This window comes from Mus caroli, unplaced genomic scaffold, assembly GCF_978045245.1.
Source record: "Mus caroli unplaced genomic scaffold, Mus_caroli_1 scaffold_12, whole genome shotgun sequence".
Classification (NCBI taxonomy): Eukaryota; Metazoa; Chordata; class Mammalia; order Rodentia; family Muridae; genus Mus; species Mus caroli.
In genome coordinates, this window is record NW_028227267.1 from 65,825,925 (window position 1) to 65,837,448 (window position 11,524).

Sequence of the window (11,524 nt, forward strand, 5' to 3'; positions counted from 1 at the left end):
GGAGCTGCAGTGTGGGAGACTGGGACCAGAGGGCACGGAGGGGAGTGGCTACCATCTGATCAGTCTGGGAGGCATAGATGCGATCCAGGATGCCTTGAACAGTGTCCAGCTTGGCATGCAGGGCCTCAATGCGTTTCTCTGTCCTCTGCTTGGCCTTGAGAGACCTCAGTGCCTGGCGGGTATGAAAACAGATCGGGGTGGGACATGGTAGGCCACAGAGCAGAAGCAAGACAGCCCGATTCAAACTACAACCACAAGAATATTCCAGGCCTTCTCTGTATAAAGTAAGTTGTGGTGCCTGAGCCACCTGTAAATGTTGCTCCTGAACCCCAACCATGCTGTTCTCTGAACCGCTGGGCCCCTGTCCCTGGCAGCTGGGGATGCCATTCCAAGGCTGCAGGAGCAGAGAACCTACCAGCTGCTTCTTTCCTGCTCGGCATGCCCGGCGGGCTTCCTCTTTGCACCTGTGAAGAACAGATGAAGAGGGCTGGACTATGGCAGGGTCTCAAAGAATGCTTAAGAGCACTTAGTGAAAGTAGCTTCAGCCCTGAAGGTCAACCCTTCTCTCAACCCTCAGCCACAGTGACAGCCAAGTACCGACTGGCAGTCTCTAGAAATAAGCCTCAACAGGGGCTGCAGCATCTATATGTGGCAAGGCAAAATGATCAATCCTGAAGGTGAGAGAATCACACACACATCTTTTCTCTAAAGACATGGGATTGATCCGTGCACACTGAAGACCTTGGCTATGGTCTGAGCCTGCCAACACTCCTGTGCTCTTTGAGAGATGGATGGAGTGAAGAATTCTACTTCAGTATGCTTGTCTACCACACAGGGAAGCGTCTGTGGCTCCTACCAAGGATCCCTGTAGAAGAACCCAAAGGAAAATGCAAGAGATCCTTAAACAGGCCCTCTGATGGCACAGACCACCTCACTATCTCCTCACCAGCAGGACACCAGGCTCCAGAAGAACATTTATAATATGTTAACAGTTGTAATCACCAGTCAATCTTCTCCTTTACTTTCTGCTTTCTGAGTTTTCTGTATGAACTACCTAGTAACTGTATAACTAATAAGTAACTTTGTTTTTGCAAGGCCAAGGGCAAATCCATGGCTTCAGGCATACTAGATAAGCACTCTGCAAATGCGGATTTACTCCTAGTGGGGTTTGCGAGTTGTTTTTTGTTTTGGCTCCAGAGTCAGCCACGTAGAGAAGGAGATTACCTCTCAGACTCTTGGGATAAAGACTCGACCTTTCGAGAGAGGAGCTGTTCACTCTGCATCAGCTGGTAGACCCCAACATCCACGTCGTTGACAGGAGATACCTTGGCATGTGGTCCCCTGGCAAACTTCACAATCTGGGGGACAGGGACAAATTACTGCTGTCCCTACCACACAAGCTGAGAAATCCACAACCAGGCCTGGGCATATGAGTGCAGACCAAGTCACTGTGCATCCATGAGAAACACACACAAGCACACATGGACAGGCATGCTTGCATACCTTCTCTCCATTCTGCTCCAAGACAGTGACTCTCTTCTCCTTCTGCAGCTGCAGTAGCACGAGGTAGAAGGTCCTCTCGTCTGGGCAGGAGTTGGCGCACAGAGCACTCAGCTCTGACAGGGCCACCACAGGATGGGAGGAGAGGGGCGAGTTCTGGTATAGGCGATACACCTCCTCCGCCTTTTCCTGCAGAGAAGGCAGAGATTCAAGGCCCTGGTTACCATGACAGGATGCATAAGTTTTGACCCTGAGCTTCAGAGCCAGGAGCTCACAACGTTAAGACCTGCAGAGTACTGACCCATCCAAAGTGGCAGCTTATAAAGTGGTGGAGGGAGATGGCTCAGTTGGTAAAGTGCCTGACTTGAGTTTGAATGCCCAGAACTCAGGTAAAAGCCAGGCAGCATATATCTGTAACCCAGCACCTGTGTGGCCAAGACAGGCAAATACCGAGAGCCCATTGGCTAGTTAGCCTGGCCAAACAGTGAAGTCCAGATTCAGTGAAAGACTGCCTCAAAAACTAAGGTGGGGCCTGAGATGACTGAGCAGGTGAGGGCACTTGCCCCCATGCATGATAACTGGGACTCATGGTGGACAGGGAAAAATGACTCACACAGACTGACTCTGTAGGCAAACCACAGTGTACACACGCACACACACTATCTCTCTCTCTCTCAATAAATAAATAAATAAGTTAAAAAATATATATATAGGTGGAGAACAATCGAAGAAGATATCCAGTGTTAATCTCTGGCCTCCACACACATGCATACACATATGCACAAATACATGAATATGTGTACTACATAGAGAGAGAGAGAGAGAGAGAGAGAGAGATCTGTATACTTAAAACTTGGAGAGAGCGGTGGCTGCATGAAATAAGATGCACAAAGTAGTGGTAGCTCCATGCATGCTTGTGGACCTGGGGCTGCATATGGCCATGTCTGCCTGGCCTGAGGCTCCTTACAGGAGGAATAAGACAGAGCGCAGAGTGGAACCTGCTGTGATCTAAAGCCAAAGCTCACTTCCAGCTTAGCCCAAGACCCTACACCTGCCAGTCTCCCAGATCCTCAGCTTCTTGAACACAAACTGAGATGATGCTAAATCCCCTTCCCATTCTGGCATCTCCATTTATGTGAAACTGCAGATGTGAGTGCTATCATGGCTGTATAAATAGTTGAGAGGAAAAACATGTGATAGACAGGAGGAACAGGCAGGCTGCACCAGTGAGAAGAGTAGGCAACAGAAGTGCCAAAGAACAGCACCACTCTCCCTCCGACATGGGAATTCAGAGGGTTCTTAACACAAATCAAAGGCCATGGCTCAAAGACCAAGGCCAATGTTGAAGGGTGAGCCATTCCTAAGTGAAAGAGGTAGAGAAGGTGTGCAAGAACAGCAGGTCCTGCCACAGAAGTGTGAGCTCGTGTGTGTGTGTGTGTGTGTGTGTGTGTGTGTGTGTGTGTGTGTGTGAGAGAGAGAGAGAGAGAGAGAGAGAGAGAGAGAGAGAGAAGCATGTCAGCACAGTATGAAATGAGCATCACACCGCCCGTCCTTTACTTTGCAGAGGACAGGCGGTCAGAGGCCGCCAGAGAGCAAACAGCTGACAAAGGATGGGATGAAGAGTTGGGATTAGAGACAAGGAGGCCATTTCTGCACGAAGAGACATCACTACTTCTCTGAAGAGGACAACATTTAGGAAACAGAAACGGGGTAGAGCCCAGCAAAACTTAGGGGACAAAAGTAGCCACCCATGGTGTGTGAACAAGGACTGAGGTAAGAGGGGGCTTGCCTACAGCTGGAATGACTCATATATAAGACTGCAGGAGACCCCTGTCTCAAACGCCAACATTCCACCTGGGACAAGTTGGTTTGAGACATCTAAACAAACACAATCAGATGGGCAGGCCTAAAGTTCAAAGGAGACTGACTGTAGGAGCACAAGGAGAGCCCTCAAGCCCTAGCATGCAGAGGGCATCAAGATCACAAGTGTGGGTGAGAGCACAAGGAGAATCATGGGACAGTGGCACACTCAAGGAAAACCAACGTCAAAACAGTAAGCTGACCCATAGAGACCATAGGACAGCCTGGGGGAACCAAAGAGAAGCCGCAGTTCACTGAGAAGAAAACCAGGGAAAGGAACCATTGTAAGAAGCAAGTGGCCAACCACATTCAAGACAGCACAAGTCCAGCAAGTCAGAGCTTACGGTTCCCTTTAAACTGCTTACTCCTCCCAGAAGGACCCACCATTCTTTTTTTTTTTTTTTTTTTTTGGTTTTTCGAGACAGGGTTTCTCTATAGCCCTGGCTGTCCTGGAACTCACTTTGTAGACCAGGCTGGCCTTGAACTCAGAAATCCGCCTGCCTCTGCCTCCCGAGTGCTGGGATTAAAGGCGTGCACCACCACGCCCGGCTTAGGACCCACCATTCTTTAGCCATTTAGTGACAATGGCGAAAAGCAGTGTGACAGTCATATACAAGACTTAGCACATAGCATCATTAAAAGGATGGAGAAAGCCAGCCGGCTGGCTAGGGAAAACAGGGCTTTCTCTCACCACACAAACACAAATATACAAGAACTGAAATTTAAATTAAAAAACAACAACAACAAGAAAACAGGCACAAAGTAATTAGAATAAAAAGAAGCTAGAAATATAGTACTCTGATAGAGCACTTGCTTAGCATACACGAGGCCCTAAGTTCAATCCCCAGTACCAATGAGAGAGAAAGAGAGAAGGAATATTTAGTTATACTTGAGGCAAAAGATGCATTCGTAAGCAGGACCAGCAATTAGAACTCCAAAGGAAAAGCTGGGAGCTCTCACTGCAGAAACATGACAACTTCTGTAAATGGCATCATGAGGGTTGGCGAGGCGCCTCACTAGGTAAAAGCACCCGCTGCCAAGCATGCTCACCAGAGTTCAGTCTCCAGGACCATACAGTTGGAGGGAGAAGTGACTCCTGCAGGTTGTCCTCTGACTTCCACCTGCATCCTGCAATGAGCAATTCCATGCACATGTACACAGATTCAGGCGCACAGACAAATGAACGAAGGGAGCGACCTTTGGGGTTGGGGAAGTGGCTCAGTGGGTAAGAGCATTTGCTGCTCAAGTGTGAGGGCCTGAAGTGGACCCCCTAGTACCCACAGAGAAAGCAGTGCTGTGCAGGGCAGAGACTCTGGATGCCAGCCTAGCTCTAGGTTCAGTAAGAGACCCTGGCTCAAGAGGACATACACAACAAAAACAAAAATAGGTAAAAGATAGAAACAGGCAATTCTCGAAAGGGCCATATAAATGGTAGATAAGATAAGTAAAAGGATGGGGAGATAACACGGTGGTAGAATGTTTGCCAGGCAAGCCCAAGGCTCAGAGTTTGATCTCCAGCAACACAATTTTTTTTTTTTTTTTCCGAGATGGGGTTTCTCTGTGTAGCCCTGGCTGTCCTGGAACTCACTCTGTAGACCAGAAATCTGTCTGCCTCTGCCTCCCAAGTGCTGGGATTAAAGGTGTGCGCCACCACCGCCCAGCCACAAAAATATTTTTAAAAAGATGCCAGACATACAGATAAAAAGTAACTTAAAAGGTTGGGATCAGCCAGTGCTGACAAGGATGTGAGGAGTGAGGAGTTAGCTTGCTTGCTTTCTTTCTTTCTTTCTTTCTTTTTTTTATTAGATATTTTCTTTATTTACATTTCAAATCCCCTTTCCTAGTTTCTCCTCCGAAAATCCCCTATCCCCTCCCCCACCCTGCCTGCTCCCCAACCCACCCACTCCTGCTTCCTGGCCCTGGCATATGGGAGCATTGAGCCTTCACAGGACTCAGGGTCTCTCCTCCCATTGATGACCGATTAGGCCATCCTCTGCTACATATGCAGCTAGAGCCATGAGTCCCACCATGTGTGTTCTTCAATTGGTGGTTTAGCCACAGGGAGTTCTGGGGGTACTGGTTAGTTCATATTGTTGTTCCCCTTAGGGAGTTAGCTTTCTAAGGCACTCTTTTTTTTGTTTTTGTTTTTTGTTTTTCAAGACAGGGTTTCTCTGTATAGCTCTGGCTGTCCTAGAACTCACTCTGTAGACCAGGCTGGCCTTGAACTCAGAAATCCGCCAGCCTCTGCTTGGCCTTGAGAGACCTCAGTGCCTGGCGGGTATGAAAACAGATGGGGTGGGACAAGGTAGGCCTCGGAGCAGTGCTGAGATTAAAGGCGTGAGCCACCACGCCCAGCCTTAGGCACTCTTTTTGGTTTTTCGAGACAGGGTTTCTCTTTATAGCTCTGGCTGTCCTGGAGCTCACTTTGTAGACCAGGCTGGCCTCGAACTCAGAAATCCGCCTGCCTCTGCCTCCCGAGTGCTGGGATTAAAGGCGTGCACCACCACGCCCGGCTCTTTTTACATCTTTTTTTTTTTTTTTTTTTTTTTTTAGGCACTCTTGATTAAAGTAAAAATAACATAAACTCCTGAAAAGTAAAGGGGTTGCAGGGCTCATACCTGTGACTCCTGCGCTTGAGAGGCCAAGGCAGGATTGCCACAAATCTGAGACCAACTTAGACTACACTGTAAAAGTCATTTCAACACCACAAAAAAAAAAAAAAAAAAAAAAGAGCCAAAAGCTGGTCCCCAGGTTGTAGCAGGCACAGTTCTGGCTTTTAGTAACAACTGGAAGATCAGCTTTAGGGCGTGACTGCTGCAGTGCTAAGTTTAAAGGGGAGGAGCTCCCCTTAGGCCTTAGGAAAGCTGTAAAGGAAGGATGTAGTAGCGCTCCTCTGTAATCTCGTCAGAACTGGGGGTGTGAAGACAGCAGAATCCCCTGGAAGCTGGTTTGTACGGAGTGCAGCAGCAGAAACAAGAGAAACTACCTCAAACCACGGTGAGAGCAGAGACCCGGCTGCCGAGTATTTGGCCTCTCCACGGTCCTGTGTGCTGTGGTGTGCACATCTGTACTCACACAAACACAAATAAGAAATCTTTATAATAAAGGAAGAGCTAGAAAGGCCACTGACCCCAAAAGCATTACCATACTTTTGAAAGGAGAAGACAACAAAGTTCACTGGAAAAAAATCCAAGAAACCACTGGACAATTAGGTCTCACAACATGTGAATCTAAAGACAAAGCCAGATGAGGAGCAGGCAGGGCTTTCAGACAGCTGGCTGCGCTGGGGGTGACATGGGACATGGAAGTGAAGGAAAGGACAGCAGGAGATGCCTGAAGTGCTACAGGAAAAGGCAGTTTGGACGCTGGGGGATGCTGCGCTCTGCTTTGGTGCATTCTAGCCTGCCGACCAAAAGACTGCTGATCAAGACTGAAAATACTACAAAGAAATTAGAATACTCAAAATCCCCACAATAGCCTTATCAAGAATGCATATATTTCAAGAATGCATATAATCAAGAATTCTGGATCTGTAGTGCTATGCTTGGAGGTTCTGTGAACACAACAGAAAAAGAAGTCATGGATCCAATGAGAGTGTAGAAAGCCACTTTACTGAATGTAGCTGGGAAGCCTCTGTTAACAACAGCAGTCCTAAAAAAAAAAAAAAAAAAGAGGAGGACCCTAGAACAGGGAACAAGGGATGACATAGGAGGTAGAATATGGGAGGGACACATTCTAAATTCTAGAATCATAATTCTCCTTTTGTTTATTTGTTTGTTTTGTTCAGACAGGGCTTCTCTGAATAGTCCTGGCCGTCCTGGAACTCTCCTTGTAGACCAGGCTGGCCTGAAACTTAAACCACTACCTGCCTCTGCCTCCTGAGTGCTGGGATTGTGTGAGCCACCACCGACCAGCATAATTTACTATTTTCAATGAATTGGGACAGGAAGCTCAAAGCAGGGTTCTTCAGCAATGACTTCAGAGAAGTCAGCTGAAGAGAGTGGCTGAGAGGAAGGCTGGCGCATGCCCAAGGAAATCGCAACCCCCAGATGAAGTCACGAGGTCAAGCGGAGGAGCGGCTGTGCAAAGGAAGAGTAACTATGTATAAAGGTTGTTACAATTTCAGGCAAACTTTGTACAGCAAAACTTGGTGTCCCAGTTGTTTAAAAGGCTCTTAGGATGACAGAAAGTTTGCTTAGCTCCCACACAGAGTCCTAGGTTCAATCCTCAGTACTGGAGAAAACAAAATTATCTGGGCCAATGGCATGACTCAGCAGGTCAAGGCTGGAGAGCCAAGGCTGAAGAGCTGAGTTCAGTCTCTGGGACCCACAAGGTGAAAGGAGAGAACGTCCCCTGCAAGAGGCCCTCTGACCTCCATTTGCATTAACAGTCCCCACCCCACCCCACCCAATAAATAAAGTACACATAATAAAATTTTTAAGTAACAAGTGAGATCTGGACATGCACAGATGCACATGTAGACATGGGGAAGGGACACGCCCAAAAGTAGGGAAGGGACAACAGAAAGCAAACTTCTTTGTATCTTTTTGTTTTAAACAGCTAAATCATGGGCAATTTTGTTTTGTTTTTCTTCTCTCTGGTTGATTCCTTTGTCTAGCCTTAGGAAAATCAGGTTGACATGGTCCTCCCTATAAACGCCCTTTTCTTCTTTATCCAACAAGAGAAAACAGGACTCAGTAACATATTTGACATCAGGTGCCACCAAGCACAGAGTAACAGAGTATCACAGAATCACGACTGTGCCTGTTGAGTTCTAGGCCTGCTTCTCTATGTATGACACAGGAGTAGACTGGTCACAGCGCTTGCTTTAGAAAGTGACTATGATTCCTGGTGGCTACATTAATTCCACCCAACTCCCGGGTGGTACGGGAGAGCTGTTTCATGGCTCTGAGATCACATTTGCCCTGCAGTCAACACGTGGTCTGGGCTTGGAGGCAAAGGTAGCAAGTGAAGAAGCTGACTGGGCAGCAGAGAAAGAAGGGATGGTGCCTGCTGGTCTCATCCAGGCAAAAGAGAGGGAACACTGACAAGCAAGCTACTGGGAAGTTGGAGGGAAAAGAGTCATCAGAGGGCGAGAAACCAAAGCTTAGCAAGAAGGGCTGAGCTAGAGCTCAGCAGCAGAGCACTTGCCCAAGGCACACAAGGCCCTAGGTGCAATAATAAACACATTAATCAATAATAAATTCTGGGAATTCCTTGCCGGTAAGCTAGAGACAGTAGAGCATACACTGCAGCTAATCATTAATGCCCCCAACTTTCCGGAAGTAATCAGCTGTCACCAACAATTCCTAGGCAAAGCTCACCCTGGAAATGTAAAAATAAGCCAAGGAATATATAACCCTACAAAGTTCAGAGCTTTAAAAGATGTCATGAAGGCTCAGTCATTAGCCCCATCACTTGGCAAAGAGACAGTATTTTCCCAGGAACCTTGTGGTGACCCTGCCACACCTGATGACACCCCAGCCCCCTTCTGCACACCCACCTTCAGCAGCTCCACAGCCACCAGCACCTCCTCCGCTGGAACTTTGTGATCCCCCAGCATGTTAGAAAGAGTCCATTTGAGGGGCTTCAGCAGGAAGACGCCGACCCCCCAGGAGATCCAGCTGCTGTCCACACTGGCCATGAAGTCTGACTCTCGCTGCAGCTCGCCTCGACTGCAGAGAGAGAGAGAATGGCATGTAGGGATGTGTAATTCGACAGACAGCCTGTCCTGGGCCCTTCTTACCCCTTTCCCCTCAGAGGCATTATATCCTCAACATCATCACCATCACCATCATCACCATCACCTGTCTATTCTGTACCAGCTACTAGCGGCAGTGTCACCTGCACTCTGGTGTTCAGCCTCCTAACCACTTTGTGCAATAGATGGTATCACCATCACGTTAACTAAAGAGACGACTAAGGATCTAAGAAGGCAAAGAAGGCCAGATGGTACCCGGTTTGTCTGGCCTCAAAAAATGCAAATGTCCCACTAAGGCAACAGAGGCACAAAAGGCTTCACTGGGCCTATGTGGAGGTTTTCTTCTACCAACAGGCCTGGAAACAATCAAATGAAAAACCCTGTGTGTCATGCAGATCAGAGGAAGAAGGCCAAAAGCTACACAGAATGGGGTTTTATGCTGTCTCTAAGCTAGGCTGGAAGTGAGATGTATTTCCTGGTGGTAGTAACAACAGCCGCCAAGTCTACTAAATACCGGCCATGGGAAATTACTGTTAAGGGTTGTATAAAGATCTTCAAGTTTTCACAACTGACCTATATAATGTTACTGTGATTTGATAATCGATCAAACTAAGGCTTATAGGTGGCACCTGTATCCTATACAGGCCACAGCATAGAAAATAGTAAAGCCAGGATCTTCACAACGGCGTGGCCCTTGAGCAATAGATGTGTAGATATCAAATCTGAACAAGTACCAGGATGCTTCAAGGATCAGGAGCCAGAGGAGGTCAAGGTGTTAAAGGTCTCTGGATTTGGACAGGCTCCACGACTGTCCTGTATCAGGAGGCCCATTTTGGTTTTGTCCCTTGCTAACTTAACTGTTTTCCACCTTGGGCATCTGGTAAAACATTTTCCAGAGGACACTTTCTCAGAGGAGAGTTTCAGGACGGTTTCTTAGGTCAAGGTCGGGTAATGAAAGGTATTGGGAACAGAAGTAAAGAAGGGTGACCATTTAATGAGAAAGCATTACCCTAAAACAAACACAAGACCCTTGGCTTTCACTTTGTTCATAGAAAGAGACATGGGGCTGGGCTGGGCTGGGCTGGGCATACCATGTACAGTGTGAAATACAAATGATTTCGAATTCAAAGGAAGGACCCAGCCCTGGGGTTACTCTAGCTGTGTAACCTGGTTACTCTGAGATTCTGTTTCTTTTTAATGAGGATAACTGCATTATCTTGCCCTGGACTATTAAAAAGGCCAGAGAGTGGAGTTTGGCAGTATCTGAAACCATGAAGTACCAGTCATCTATCAGATATGCCACCTCTTCAAGCACAACCTGAACACTGTACCTATCACACACGTTTATCACATAAAGCTCTTTCAGAGGCCCCCAGCTACACAGTTAAACTCTCCTCTCTGGTCTAAATAATCTCAGTCCCGGACAAACTAGGAAAGGCTAATTGTACGACCTGTACCAGAGTTCTGTCAAGATGTCTAGAATCCCACGAGTACTCTCTCCTTAGCTGTGTTCTTTCTTAGTTCAAAGTACCCATCGCAGAGATCTGCTGTAAAAGTAATTCAAGTCTGGAGGTCCTGTGGAAATAACTGCATAACAGGATCCCAGTTCAAGTGTCCCGCTGACACCTCTGCAAAGATGGGTCTCTTCTGGACCATTCTGCCTATCCCCAGACACTCCAACCATCCCAGCCCCTCTTTCTCTTTGAGTCCAGACATCCATCAGTGGAGCAGCCTCCTCGTCCCCCTCCTCCTCCTCCACCCACTGAACAAACCCTGGACGCGGAGTCTGGGCTGTCAAGGGGCAGGTCTGATGTCAGCCCTGGGGAGCCGCCCCCCGCCTGGCCCTCTCGGCCTCGGTCCTCACCGCAGCAGGTCCTGCAGCACCGTAGCCAGCCCCAGCGGGACACTGCCCTTGCGCTGGAAGGCCTCCTGCAAGTCCCGCAGTCGCAGGCGCACCACCCCTTGGCGGCGGCTGTGGCTCAGCACCAACGGAGCCCAGAAGCCCATCTTGCTGTCCCAGTCGGTGCTGTTCACCTCGCGACTCCTCTTAAAGGCGGAAAACAGAAAAGACATGCGCTCCTCATCTTCTTCCCACTCGGGCGGCAGGAGGCCCGCCGGGTCTCCCCCGGTCGGGGCCTGGGCCTCCCGCTCCGGGGACCACATCGGAACCCCAGCCCCGCCAAGGAACCGAACACAAGCCTGGCCCGGGTCCCCTTCCGCCCCAGGTCCCTCCCGGCTTCCGTCGTTCCTTCACGCCCTCCTCCTCAGCCATCACGTCACCGCCGCCGCCTGTGCGATAAAAGTCCCGCAAGTCTTCAGGGCGCAGGCGTGGCGCGGCATTCATTTGGCCGGGAGGGGGAGAAGAGGGCGTTCTCGCCCGAGAGAGGCAGAACGCAGGCGCCGGACCTTCTCTCTGTGGCCTTTGTGCGACGGGAAGGCTTTTGCGCGTGCGCCGCAACCATA

The 11,524-nt window shown here is 48.8% G+C and overlaps 1 protein-coding gene across 1 annotated transcript in view; it reads right to left on the reverse strand.

Moving 5' to 3' along the window:
• The window catches only part of Chmp7 (charged multivesicular body protein 7), a 14,007-nt gene extending 2,703 nt beyond the window's left edge, over window positions 1-11,304 (reverse strand). Inside the window, exons 1-6 of the mRNA XM_021181607.3 lie at window positions 10,926-11,304; window positions 8,864-9,035; window positions 1,504-1,689; window positions 1,225-1,358; window positions 416-464; window positions 53-172 (exon numbers count right to left, since the gene is read on the reverse strand). Coding sequence (XP_021037266.1) covers window positions 53-172; window positions 416-464; window positions 1,225-1,358; window positions 1,504-1,689; window positions 8,864-9,035; window positions 10,926-11,224 — 960 coding nt within the window. The 5' untranslated portion in view covers window positions 11,225-11,304. The remainder of the gene's footprint in view (window positions 1-52; window positions 173-415; window positions 465-1,224; window positions 1,359-1,503; window positions 1,690-8,863; window positions 9,036-10,925) is intronic.
• Window positions 11,305-11,524: the final 220 nt, after the last annotated feature.